This window comes from Nestor notabilis, unplaced genomic scaffold, assembly GCF_000696875.1.
Source record: "Nestor notabilis isolate BGI_N333 unplaced genomic scaffold, ASM69687v1 scaffold32246, whole genome shotgun sequence".
Taxonomy (NCBI): domain Eukaryota; kingdom Metazoa; phylum Chordata; class Aves; order Psittaciformes; family Psittacidae; genus Nestor; species Nestor notabilis.
Genome location: NW_009933889.1, coordinates 20,826 through 35,288, shown reverse-complemented (window position 1 = coordinate 35,288; position 14,463 = coordinate 20,826). Strand labels below are relative to the sequence as shown.

Sequence of the window (14,463 nt, the reverse complement as noted above, 5' to 3'; positions counted from 1 at the left end):
CTTGGCTGCCTGGGCATGAGCTGGCTCATGTGCAGTTCTGTCAATCAGCATCCCCAGGTCCTTTTCCACTGAGCAGCTTTCCAGCCACTCTTCCCAAGCCTGTCGTGTTGCAGGGGGTTCTTGTGGCCCAAGTGCAGGGCCCAGCATTGAGCTTTGTTGAAGCTCACACAATTGGCCTTGGCCCATTGATCCAGCCTGTCCAGATCCCTCTGCAGAGCCTTCCTACCCTCCAGCTGATCAATACTCCTGCCCAACTAGGTGTCACCTGTGAATTTGCTGAGGGTGTACTTGATTCCCTCATCCAGGTCATCAATAAAGATATTAAACAGCTGTCCCCAGTACTGAGCCCTGGGAAACACCGTTTGTGATTGGCTCTCAGCTGGGTTTAACTCCATTCACCAGTGCTGTCTTCCAGGGCATGCTGATACAGTAACATGAAAAAAGGCGGCAGCAGCAGCAACAAAATTTTGTGCTGTATTTTCATATAAATGTCTTTCTCCCTGATCTCAGAGACACGGATAAACCAAGGTTATATGTTTGTTTCTCGTCAGATGTGATTGTGTTAGACAAGGCTGACATGATACTGGTAATGATTACTACATTTCTGTAACTGCTATGGTGTTTTAAGCAGTTTCTTCAGCAAATAATGAAATGCGTGGAGCTCTGAAGCTTGGGGACAGACGTGGTAACTTCTTCTGTTTGGATGCAGTTACAGAAAAGCTGTCTGTAAGTAAAGGTCCATCACTGTTCCTGCCAGGCATAATCTCAGGTTACCCAGACACTTTGTTTTTCCATGTCTTTTTCTTACATGCCATAGCAATCAAGGAAATACATGGAAACCGATGTCTCTGTGCTTAGGTGAATGAGGCTGGACCAGACCCCGTGAATGAGGCTGGAGGCAAACTACCCTGTATTCAAAACTCCTGATTTCATCAGTGTGTTCTTTTGCTGCACCATCATTATTGTAATTTAATGCTGTTAACTATTGTGGTGCTTTTTAGTCCCCTCCAGTCATATCCCCCATCACCTCCCCTTTTGCCCATCTCATGTTACATCTGTGGAGAGAACAAAGTTTATAATGTTAGCCTCTTCCTTTAGTACAGGTACTGGTATTCTGCCTTTTTAGGTGTTTGGCTGGTTTTACTAACTTTTCTATACATACATACAGAGTTGTGTATAATTTGTTTCGTTATATAAATAATTATATTTAGAAATATATATGATACTTAATTTATATGTATATAAAAGCAGGTTTTAGTTCATGTTTTCTTGCTATTTATCTACTTGAGCATCCATTCATTTTGAGTCTCCTGTGAAACCTGTTTGCTTTACCAATTGTAGTGTCCATTTGGGAGGGGCAAGAGGGTGCCATTAAGACATACTTTCACTGCTATTTTTAACCTGTGTTCTTTCTTAGCTTTATGTGAGTACATGTATAAAGTCGGGATATGTCTTACAGCACTATTTCCTGGCAACAGGAGGTGTTCTTGAGTAATTACTTTATTATGACACATGGACATAAGCTAAGCATCGAAATGGATGGTCAGAGACGAGCTCTGGCCAGATAACGTCTCTGGTAAAATCGGCACATTTATCAAATGAATCCTGCCTCTAAATGTGACAGTACTTACTGTACTGCACTTATACCCGCATCTTTGAGGAGGACAGAATTCAGAAGATGATGATTAAAGTCTGAATATGTGTATGAATATGCAATTTTCACTCTGTTGGGCACACAAAATACTGAGAAGATGCTTTCTGGCTTGAATATTCACAAATCCACAGAACCGTTTGACAATTGCCTTGACCTTTGAATTGATGATGGAGGAGTATTAGCTGCTTTGGTTCAGAAAGGTCAAGGAGGTCACCCTGGAGAGATTAACAACTCCATTTTCTATACTGTAACCATTATGAACCTTTCCAATAGACAGAAAGGATTTTATTATCTTCTGTCATGAACAGGAGATGCAGCAGGCATGGGAAAGGTTTTATAGGGTTTTTTCCCCTCTTTTTTTCTAATATAAGTTGAAATGAGGATGTGATAATTATCATAAACAGTGGCAGAAAATGCATGCAACGTAGCTCTGCTGAACAGTTTTATTCTTTAGAGAACCAAAAATCGGCCCATGCTCTCCCAAAGGCCTGGAAGTGCTCAGTTTGAGTTCTGCTTAATCTCCTCCCAGGGTGGTGAATCTTCCTGATTTTGGATTTCAAAGCTCAGATAATTAATCTTCCTGAATACTTCTGTCATCTTGCTTATATGTGCATTCATGAGTGTACATATAGCCTGCCGGGCTTTGTGGATTAGATCGAGAGCTCTGTGCCTTAACTCTGCAAATGCTGGGATTTTTTTCCCCTCTTCAAGATAGAAAAATCATTTTGTAATGGTATGAAAGATTGAATTTACTAGTATAAATAACCCTTTCTCCTGCTTTTCTCCAAAATGCCCTTCCAGCTAAAGCATTCACCTTCTTGCAAATGTAGACACAACTTACCTCCTTCAAAATCTATTAGCAATTTTATACTAAAATATGAGCAAGTTTTGGATTTATTTGGGAATACCCTTATTAATTATGGGAATAAATCTTTGCTTTCCCATTTGTGAGCCATTCAAAAGGTGTTACTAAAAACAGTAAGAGTTTTATGAACATGCATTTACATGGGGCATCATGGGCAAAATGTTTGCCTGGTAATAGAGCAGAAATCTACTTTGGGATGGGGATTTCAGGCTCTTGAGAGGTGCTAGGAGCCGTGCTCCTACTGTCCCTGACAGAAGGAGGTTTTCTTCTCTGATGCCATGAGTTTGTTGACTTTCATAATCAAAATACAAGATACAAATTGCACAAAGCCAAAAAAAATTTCCTTCTGTTCTTATACTTTCTACTGATGTTATTCAGAGAATGCATTTTGCTTTCTAATCCTCACTCAAACAGAAAACCAAAGAAATGCTTACTTTTACACTCTAAGAGCATGTTTGTTTTGTTGTTTTTTTTTCTTTTTCAGACCTGGGCCTGGATCAGTTTATAGTGAAACGCTATGATGGGAAGGTGAGCATGTTAGACTATTAAGTATATATTATTCAATGTTTCCTGTTTCACCTTTAGTTACTACTGGCATGTGGGGGTCTAAGTGAAATGATGTATTTGATGTATTCTCTTGTGAGCTTTTTGTTGTTCAGTAGCATTGCAGTGTTTTTTCTGTAATGGCAGAAAGATTTATTTTTTTTTTTAAGTAGTCTTATTTTAATGTCTACAGACAAAGTATTGTCTCTTCTTTTATACTGATAGGCCAGGAAATAGGTTGTAATCATGTTTCCTTGCTGCTTCTTTATGATTGTACAAAAGCCCCATGAGTTACCCCATTTGAAACTCCTTTGACCTTTCCCTTCCAGACTCATCTCCAGATTTCTAAAAGAAGGAGACACTCTTGTGCTTTTGTCTGCATACCGAGCATGTGTTTCCCCCTCTTTCGAACAGCCTTACTCTGTTCCCCTTTTGAACCCTAGGTCCTTCCTACAGTGGTACGCGGCTGTTCTGGATGTTTGTGCTGTCATGATACATGTTGGTAAAACATTAAGCATGTTCTGATCTAGTTTTGTCTGCTTGCGTAAGAGGAGCCACATAGCATCCAACGTGTTATGGAAATCAGAGACCAAATTAATCGCACCGTAAGTCCCACTGGTATGGAGGAGTACAGTAAAGGCAGCTCTGGCCCAAGAACTAGCAGCTCATACCAGCTTCTTGATGCAGATAACTGCAGGTTACTTAATTTTCCATCATCTCACCAGGGGCACATAATGGTACTACACCTTTTAGCAGTATTTTCATTCCACCTGCATCATACGAAAATAAAGCTTTTGTGTTTCCAAAGGGAAGTCAGCATTTGATCCCTTCATTGCCAAATGATGTACCTGACATACAGTGTCAGGATTTCCAGAAAACCTCAACGCTAAAAAAAAGGTATCTAAAGCTTTATATAAACACAGTGTGGGCTGAACCCATGCAGTTCCCTGTCTTGTTTTGTGTTTAGAAGGGAAAGGTAAAGACATAAGGGGATCAAATACCTGGGGCCCCTGTCATCAGCAGTGTACAAGTGTTCTGGTTACCCAGGCAGCAGAGCAAGATTTTGCTTGAAAACAAGTAAGTGGAAGGTAGTATTTTGGCAGTTAGTTTTGATACATAAAACTACAAAGCATGTTGTGAACACTTGTTTTCTCTTCCCTGTGCCACAAACGCGTCTGCTTTTTTGTGATTCAAAAGGAAAAAAAAAGAAAAGAAAAATAACCCCAACCAAACAGAAAGTATAGTACGTATATTCTTTGCAAAATATCAAATGTTTCTCCCTCTGGTTTATAGTGGTCTACTTTGCATGTGCTCACTTTTGTCATTTTTATCTTGTCAAGCTATCACACTCATCCCTTAGGCTTTACATACGCAAGATTCGTTCGTAGGGACGAAATGCTGAATCCCACATAATTTTTGCTAATTGTTCCTCTGTTCCTGAGCACTCCACAGTCAGTTGATATCACATAGGATAAAAGGTCCAAAGATGATCCCTTCACTGAATTCAACCTTCTGTTTTTCTGTCCTTCAGCACCTAGGACTTGAATTGCAACACGTTTGGATGTCATGGACAGTCACCACACAGCAGTATTGAAAAGCCACAGTCAGTATTCGATATACTGTGCTTGACTGTGCATAGTCATCTGCCCTCTTAGGATCTTACAGTCCAGCATGGTGAACATCTGTGCTGGATGAAGGCTGGAGAACAGATAGCATTTGCCTTACATGCTGACCACGTTTTGCTCTGACCTGTAGCAAAGTGAAATAGCTTTTTATGTAACTTACAGGTGCTGGTTATGCACTTGGATGTCCATGTGCTGGGGCTTGGATAATCTGAAAGTGAGGCAGCAGATTTAGGGAACTGCAATGTATTTTCTTTATTGTTACCTGCTTCTGGGACCTATTTTTTCCACAGTCTAATAACACCCTAGAAGCAGTTTCCTCTGATAATGAAGAAATAGAGGTTCCCATTTGCTTGGCTGTCTGCTTAAAGACACTTTGGGACTGGTTAAATCTGGCTGTGAACATTAGGGTAGCGGTAACGTCCAGGCAAGAGGATAATTTGAGAAGAGTGTAAGTAAGTTGGCCTTGGCTCTCCCTTGGTAATGAAAGAAGCTGACAGTAGATTGATTTGTCTGATAGCATCTTGTTCTTATTTACTGCTTGCTTTGGGTTTCAGTTTAAAAAACAACATTGTCTTTACTCAGTCAAGCACCAAGTGAGGTGCTTCAGAGCTGACCTTACTAATTCAAGTTTCACTTCCATAGTGGTACCTTAGGGATAAACCCTTTTGTATCTCTTTCTCCTTGCATGTTTCCAACTACGTACTCCTCTTGGGTTATCAGAGCATCTTTGTGGTTCAGGCTTGTGCTCAGAAAGTAATAGGCCTGTTCACTGGAAATTTCCTCTTCATTTTCAACGTGAAGGGAGTTTGTGAGCAGTCAGACACAGAAAGATGTGGTACTTAAAGGTGCTGACAATATGCAGGCTAGATCCTGGCTGAAAAGTAGAAAAGAGAATTAATTTTAGTTCCAAGCAGAAACGTATGCCCAGGGTTGCATGCAAGTAATTATCTAGAAACAGATTCAGTTAAAAGAATAGTATCAGCTATGTAATCAGTTGCATTTTAATTATATATTACAGGATAATGTCTAAAATATCAATGTGAATTTTGAGCATGTATGTTTGAGATTTAAATGGTACAGCGTTAGTAAGCGGATGTATGAGCTGCTGTTTTCAGAGAACCAATTTTATTTGCATAAAACTACCATCAAAACAACAAATTGGCTGTCATGCAGTGATCGGGACCAGTCTTGCCAAAGGATTTTATGGAATGATGTGGCTCTGTATTGTAACTGTGTTGGGTGTCTGAAGCATCTTGCTGTGCCTGTGATTGAATGCTATGGTGAGAAGACTGCCCCTCCTTCTTCCTACTGATAATTTATAGAGTTGATGTGGAGGGAAGTAAATATTACTGCCTTATTAAGGGGAACAGTGCTTCTGTAATTTGAGACTAATGCTCTTTCTTCACTCATTGCAAGACCAAAAACCCTGGAGACATTCATCCAACAAAACCCTTGATCAAATGTTTGCCAACATGAACTCATACTTTCCTTTGACTTGCAGCTGGGCTGAATGTGTAGGGAGGCAACTCTGTCCCTGGTTTTGTTTTTGTCTAAGTATGGTGGTTTCTCCCCCAGGGAAGCAAGCTCTGGAAAGCAGAGAAAAAAAAAATATGTTATTTAGTATCTGTTCCGAGTAAGAAAAAACCCTTATTATTCAGTCTGCAAATGTTTCAAAGTGCTCATATTGAGCCTGAACTAAAGGCTGATGTAAGAGTAGACACAATCTAATGTGTAGCTCAAGGTGCTGTGGTCTGGACACCTTTGCGACACAACTGTTCATCTGCTCCATTTCCACTGTGTCTGTTTCCTCCTATTTCGGCAGTGGGAAAGCAAAAGCTTTTTAACCCATCTGTAGGAAAAATGTCATGTTGTCCTTTCTCTTGTCCTACTATCCTGAAGAGCATGTCTCTGGTGAGGAGTGAAGTTTTATTTAAGGTGTGCTGTTTCCCTGCTGCATAATGCTTGTTAGGGCTTAAGAAAGGGCGTTTTTGAGAGTCATGTGGAGATGTTGTTTGCACGTTTGATTTTTCAAACTGAGGCACTGGGCTGTTTAATCACTCACTGCTTGCATCTTGTTTAGCAAGATGATAGTGATGAATAAACTCACTAAGTAGTACATACCTTAGCACATGTAATGTGGCATAAGTTTCATTAATGTTACATAAGTTGTAATAAAAATTTTGTTTAAAGTTTTTGTTTCATACACTCTTTGTTTAGTTGATGGGATTTTTTTAGCTTATGCATTAATCATTGGCAAGCTTAATATGTCAAAGAAAAAAGGAAGCGATGCTGTCAGTGATGTTCCTCTAATGCATGAGCTGCATATACACCCTGTTCAGAGCAAAATCACAGCCTGGCATCTACATCATCTGGTGCTGGCCCCATCCTGGTGAACCAGCATAGGGGAGTTCTCAGGTGTCCCACAGCTGAGCTTTCAGCAATGCAGCCTGCTGGAAAGGTATAGGCAGAGGCAGAAAATGGATGTAGTAAGCACACAGCATAGATCTGTCTTTGTGCAGTTGGGTGCTTACAACAAAGGCAAGATGTAGTGCTTTTAAGAGGCCTCTAGCCTACTTAGGGAAAAAAAAACAACCCCATGCTAGGTGGCTTATTAGTTTAATACAGAATACACTTGACTTGTTCTTTTTATTCTCCTGTGGGGAAAATTTCTTGCTACTGCTTAATACGAACAAAAGCCTTCGAGCTACCAGCAATAGCTTACCCTCCTGCTACCATTGCTGCAGTAATTATAGAAGCTTTCAGAGCCCTCTAATTAAGTTTATGAATTAAGTATTTCCTGCCAGCATTTATATTTACATCTCTAGATGTTGGGGATGCTGTAAGCAATGCAGAGCAATAGCAAGATGAACGAAAATACTTCAGATGTTTTACTCACCCTTAAAAAAGCCATCTGAAATTTGCTTCCACTATATAATGCAGGCTTGTATGGTGGACCAATACTGGATCCGGTCTTATTCAACTTATTCATCAATGTCCTGGATGGAGGGACAAAGTGTACCCTCTGTAAGTGTGCTGATGGTACGAAACTGGGAGGAATGGCTGGTACACCAGGAGGCTGTGCTGCCATTCAGTGAGACCTGGATAGGCTAGAGAGCTGGGTGGAGAGTAACCTAATGAAGTTCAACAAAGGCAAGTGTAGGGTCCTGCACCTAGGGAGGAATAACTCCATGCAGCCAGTACAGCCTAGGAGCTGACCTGCTGGAATGCAGCTCTGTGGAGAAGGACCTGGGTGTCCTGGTGGGCAACAAGACCATGAGCCAGCCATGTGTCAGGGATATCCTGGGGTGCATGAGGAAGAGTGTGGCCTCTTTCCCCACTCCTCTACCCTGGTGAGGCCACACCTGGAGTACCGCATCCAGTTCTTGGCTCCCCAGTACAAGACAGACAAGAAACTACTTGGAGAAGGTACAGCAGAGGGCTACAGAGATGGTCAGCAGTCTGGAGCATCTCTCGTATGAGGAAAGGCTGAGAGAGCTGGGTCTGTTTAGCCTGGAGAAGAGATGGTTGAAAGAGGATCTTATCCGTGCATACAAATATGTCAGTGGCAGGTGTCAGATCCTAGTCAGGATGGGGCCAGACTCTTTTCATTGGTGTCCAGCAACAGGGTAAGGGGTAATGGGCACAAACTGAAACACAGGAAGTGCTACCTGAATATGAGGGAAAACTTGTTTACACTGCAGGTGGCAGAGCGCTGGAACAGGCTGCACAGAGAGGTTGTGGAGTCTCCTTCTCTGGAGAGATACAAAACCTGTCTGAACACAACCCTGTGTAACCTGCTCTAGGTGAGCCTGCTTTACCAAGGGGGTTGGACTAAATAATCTCCAGAGGTTCCTTCCAACCCCAACTATATTGTGAAGTTGTGGGAGAGACAGTTCTTGACTGTGATCCTTTGTGTAAACAAGCAGAGATGCAGTTTATTGCAGATAATAAGCAAATCTGAGCTGAGCTGACACAATTTTTCTCATCTTGACTTTCTTTGCTGACACCACTGTCCATGTTTGTGGGTTTGTTTTGCTTGCTAGCTTTCTCCTTCAGCCAAACTTGACCCTCCCATCTGCTTTTGTTAGCAGTTTTGAGTTACTTTTGTGTTCCTTACTGCTTGTCCCTGTTCACTGGGTGGACAGTGAACTACAAATTCTCCTCTTCATTTGCTTTTAATAAAGACAAATTTCATCGAAGAAAGCACTTGCTTCTAGCACAGGTAAATGCATGGTGCACAAACATCCCTGTGGACACCTCGGTTGCTTTACGTCCACGTACAGAGCATGCTTCATTCTTTCCTACCTCCTCTACCATAAGTTAGTGGTATTTCAGTTTTGACAGAGCCCTACTTGCAGTTATCTTTTTGTACTGATAATTCTGTTGCTCATTTTCACAGGGCTTGTTTGGCACACTACTAAAATGCTCTGTGTCTTCTTTTATTTTGGTTTCTAGGTACCGGGTGGGTGTTTCTTCCATCTTCCAGCTACTAATATCTCTGATACTTGTGTCTTTATTCTTATTATTATTTGGGGTGGTTTTGGTGTAACCAAGCATTCCCTCATTTTCTTCCCTTTTCTAACCTTCTCCCCTTCCACCAGGATTTCTGGCAGGTACAAAGCAGACAGCATGTGCTTTGATTAGTTTGTGCTTCAGACCTCATAATATGCACTTTTCATGTAAAAGGGACAGTGTATGCTCACCCCTTCTCCCTACTTCTTTAATAAATACTCCTGAATCCTTACCTTGATCCTCAGTCTAAAGGATTTATATCAGAATATTTGAATTTGGCTTGTTAAGAGTACAGTCCTCAGGGTAACTGTTACTACATGGCTTTATTAATGGGAATCTCTGGGCAAAGCTCACATCTGTATCTCCCTGTCCTCCTATTCTGATGGTGTCTTTTGAGGCTTCTGACTTATTTTGCAGCTTGATGAGACTGCGATAGAGCTGATTATGGAAAATGATATTTTCTGCTTGGGGCCACGAAGTTAGTTATATTCTGTGAGAAAGGACAGTCCTCTCTCTGGCCAAATGCTGTGGGGAGACATGATGTGTTTTAATGTAAGTTTGGGGAAAGTTATTTTTTCAAACTACAGAACTATGTAGGGTAAACTATATTAAAGAATATTCTAGGAAGAAGAGATCTAGATGCTATAGTTTCTAGGAAAAAGAACTAGAAACCAGAGGAAAGTTTGTTCAATATTATTAAGTGAAGAGTGAAATGTACTCTAAACACTTTCAGTTTGCCCTGTAGCTTTGTGACTTTAATGAAATCTATGCGGGAAGCTAGCCAAAAATAAGCAACTTGATGACAAAATGCCCTTAGTGGGTGTATGTAGTCTTTTAATCAAAAAGTTGTTTATGGGATCATTTGGGGCTTTAATTTCTTCAGTAGTTCTAATGGCGTTAGATTAATGCTTAATACTTGAGGGATACAAAACTGAGCTCTGAAAACTCTGTCCTTGCGTAACATGGATTTAGCCAAGAGGAGATGGAAGGAGGATGAATTGAGCAGGGTGGGAGGGAATATTTTAGAAGATGCTTGACCTTACTGACTACAGAAGGAGAGGAGGTCTGGATAGGAGAAGAAGGTAAAGAAGAAAGGAGGAGCAAGAGAGTGGAAGAGAATGGCAAGATTTCTAGTTGTATCTTAATTCAGCTCCTTAATGTGTTTGCAGTCATGATGACAGTCTCAAATTACATGTGGGGTTTTTTTTTTCCCCAAAACCTATTTCTCTTTTGGTGGGTGGTTAGAATTGAGTGTATGGCCCCATATCATCTGAGCCAATGTTTAATATTTGCTTTCTGTAAAGAATTATTTCCCTTGTGTACTTTCACACTGGAATTTTTATCTGAGAAAACGAGCACTGTGTGTTATCAATGTAATGAGTTAATCTTGGTAATGCAAGATGAGCCAAGCAGTATCCCAATCTCCATCTGGAAACCTAAATAGCCGTTTAAATTCAAAGGCATCAAAAGTGAACTCATTCTAGAAGCCTGGCTTGGGACATCAAGGTCCCAATTTTAATCCTCCCCCGTCAAATATCCGTGGCGAATGCCACTGTGGTCCTACAGACCATGATTTATTACCCTGCAGAGGACTGAGACAGCGCACCAGAGGGGAGCAGGAGTGTAGACTGTCCCTTTTCTGAAGCATTTCCTATTTGCTCTTCCAGCAGGGGTTTCTCTCTTGCATGAGTGGGTCTGCTGCCTGCGAAGGGTTGGGAAAGTCCTGTGTCATTTTTTTTCTTGGTTGTACAGAATGCTGGCCTTGCGTTTCAGGTGCCCTTTGTTTTGAAGGTGATGAGTATTTACAGCCTTGCTGGAAGAATGGAATGCAGATTTCTCTTTCCAGTCTCAGGGGACCACCTGTAGTAATAATTGCTGCCTAATTCTCTGTATGTGTCCAAATTCAGAGGGGGAGTATGCAGAACAAATTCATCTATGTCCAGCTCTGTATTTTTGTCCCCCTGTGTATATATACAGATAAAATAGGCCCCAAATCAGAGGTTTTAAAAATCTCTTTATTAAAATACACTCTTGAAAGGTCATGAGCTGCAGTATTTATCTGCCAGCAGTAAATTTTGACCATTTTCCTGTGCTAACACTCATGCACCACAATTTGCCGTGCAGAATCCCTTTGCCTGTGTTAGCATGTCGACTTCATAGTAAATTAATCTAGGGCCACTAGGAATAGTACTGTGAACTCTTCATTGCAGAAAGAGGTTTATGAGTTTCAGAAAGACCTTGTGCTGTTTCCATCACAACCTTAAACGCTTCTTTCTAATTTAGTGATAGATAAAAAGTGATGTTAAAAAAATCCCAGGCACTGCATCTAAGAAGATTTATTTTGCATCTGCATTATAAAGCTAGCTTTAAAAACTGTAAATATCTCAATTCTCCCTCTGGTCCTTCTTTCATTCCCATTTCATAGCACAGAGGGACCTTCCACCTCTTGTTTCCTTTTGAATGTCTCGGCTGAAAGGCTGGATTTTTAAAATCTGATTCTGAAAACCTTTTTATTTCTTTATTTCAGTTTTCTTGATGTCGGTACTGAGGTGCCAGTGTGAGTTGTCATGAAAGGTTGAACTTGATGATCTTTTCCAACCCAGTTGATCCTATGATTCTATGAAATCTCTAAATATGTGGCTTTGTTTTTTTAAAGTTAGTATCTTAAAAAGAAAGTAAAATGAAAAATATTCCTCATTTTGGAGCCTCCAGTTCAGTATTTTGATGCCGACACAGTTCAAAGCATTAATATTTTTAGTTACCATAGCAGGCTGCATTGCCTGCAGTTTTCTTTGGCATTTCTTAAGGGTTTTCCCTTATCTGTCTTGTTTGACAGACTAATACAGAGCACTTGCTGGAAACATATTAGTCAGTGAGTGTCTTGGTATATATTTCCCCAGATCCTAAACAGCCCTGCTTGGGAAGGAGCAGCAGTAGTCTGTGCCAGCTTGATGCTGTCCTCCAGACTGCTGGACCAGTCAAACAAGAAGTGCATCACTGCACATCTCAATGTTGTGTAGCTCTAATGAGATGACAGAAGCTAGCTAATACATTTAAAGATGTCAAACAATATGTGTGGTATGAGCTCTTAAGTGTTTAAAATACATTAATTAAATGTACTGTCCAATAAATTTTACAGAAAGATTTGTTTTCCTTTCCTTGGAAGGACTCCTAATAGTGTTTTGTTTATAGGGGTGCTGTCTACTGATTTAAGCCCAAGGCATCAAACCATTTGTGAGCAGGACTAATAGCACATCATGTTTATGCATACTGCTTAATGTTATGTGCACAAGTATTCATGTGGGGTTCTTTTCCTCTGGTTAGAGACATTTCATTTGTAGAGAGACATATATCCCAAAATTGCAATAATATGGAGGGTCATCTTTACGTTATAAAACCAGAAAACTCAGAAACAAGGACAGAAATGGTCTATATTAGGCCAACTTGTAATGCAGTTTTTAGAAACTCCTGCTGTGGAAAAGAGAATATTTATTTTTAACACTGAACGTACAGCATTTTAACTTCTTTTCCTCTATGCCTACAGCTAACCATGAAAGAAGTAAGTTTTATAAGTGTCTTTTAAATGGTTTGCATAACTGAAGGTGGTCAGTTGGGACTGAAAGAGAATTGCTTTGCAGCAAGGTGACTTTACTGAAGCATTCATGGTTTTGTATTTGCTTACACAATATTGGTAACCTTAAATTATTTATTTTAAAAAGGAACAAACTGAATCTGATGTTTGTCGATAAAAGATGGTTGTGCTTCATCTAGAATTCCCTACTAATTTACAGAATTACTTTCTGGTTCTGGACACACTACATATTTATTTTGTTGTCGTTTTGGAAGGCATAAATCACTATTGAGTGACCACATAAGGCTCATAAATTCCAGAAACTTTGGTTTATATAAGTGTAACATGTAAAAAACATAAACAAGTTACGTGAATAAATGTACCAAAACTGTGTTTTCACTCCACGTTGAAACACAAACTGTCAACTCTAAGTGACTTTCCAAGGTGTTCTTCCCAAAGAGGCAAATTAAATGCTGCTCATTAAGTAGTTTCTGAAATGCAAAATGAAGTGGAGCTGCAGTGATTCAGCTGATAAGTCTTTTCCAAATGTGCAGAGCAAACACCAGCAGCACACCTTGCGTCAGTGTCTGCGTTTGCAGAGAAGGCATCCCTTAATTTGCAAAAATATGTCTTTTTGTCAGATTTGCATAATTAAGTATTACCATGTTTCACACTTCACTCAGTCTTGGGAAAACAGTTTTTAAATCCAAAATAAAGGTAATACTTGGCAAGGAATGGAAGGAATTGATGGGTGTTTTTCCCACAAAATCTTTCATTACCTGGGAGCTGTACCCATGTGCTTGGCTCAAGGGACGCTCCAGTAGTAGATCAGGTTTGAGGCAGAATATGTGAAGTTTGTGATATAATTTAGGGTGCTTTGCTTGCTTGCAGCCAGCCCATACCACAAGTCTGGGGAGCTGTCTGCATATGGCATGCAACTTGGTTTCCTACAGCACATGGATCTGGGGGAGGTCCATTGCTGTTACTGATTGGTGCTGTTTGGTGGGCTTGGATACTGAGTTGGAAAGGACAAACCAAGCTTCATATTTTGAAATGCAGTTACATTAGGTTTTTTTCACCTGTTGTTGACGTCTGGTATTATGATAGTCTGCCTGAATGCCTGTAAAAAGTTCTATTGCACTAAGACTGGACTGGCGGCTTTTCACTGAACTTACACAGCCATGCTTGTGCCGAAAGCAATGGTATATTTGGATTTTGTTTTCTTTTTACATGTTAATTTCAATGTTTGCTTGTTTGTGTGCTTGTTTAATATGAATCTACTGCTTGATTGAAAAATACATCACAATTGTAAACTGTTCCCTGTGGCTTGCTCACTTGTGAATGCTCAGTTTTGAATGCCTTTTTGGGCGTGCCGAATCATTTTAACCAATTACTCTGGTTTTGGGAATGGATTTAACATAGAGGAAAAAAAACTTAAGTGGAAGATATTTCACTGTTTTAACTGAACGCTTTAAGAATTAGCATGTCTTCAGGTACAAAAGGGTGTGAAATGTGAATGTTGCCCTAAAATTCTGTGGATAACTAATTTGTGAAGATGCCGTCTCTGAATGAGGATGGAAGCTTGGAAGGGGATTTTTCCCTGTGTTTTCTGATCCCATGCATTACCTTTCTCGCTAGAAGGGATAATAGAGTATGATGGAAGGAAACTAGACTGTGAAAAAGAAACTTGAGG

General features: G+C 40.3%; 1 protein-coding gene across 1 annotated transcript in view; it reads left to right on the top strand.

The window, feature by feature from the left end:
* Positions 1–3,003: 3,003 nt before the first annotated feature.
* Positions 3,004–14,463, top strand: part of LOC104407725 (calcium uptake protein 1, mitochondrial-like) — a gene marked incomplete at both ends in the record, with an annotated part of 31,910 nt that continues 20,450 nt past the window's right edge. Inside the window, one exon of the mRNA XM_010017078.1 lies at positions 3,004–3,047. Coding sequence (XP_010015380.1) covers positions 3,004–3,047 — 44 coding nt within the window. The remainder of the gene's footprint in view (positions 3,048–14,463) is intronic.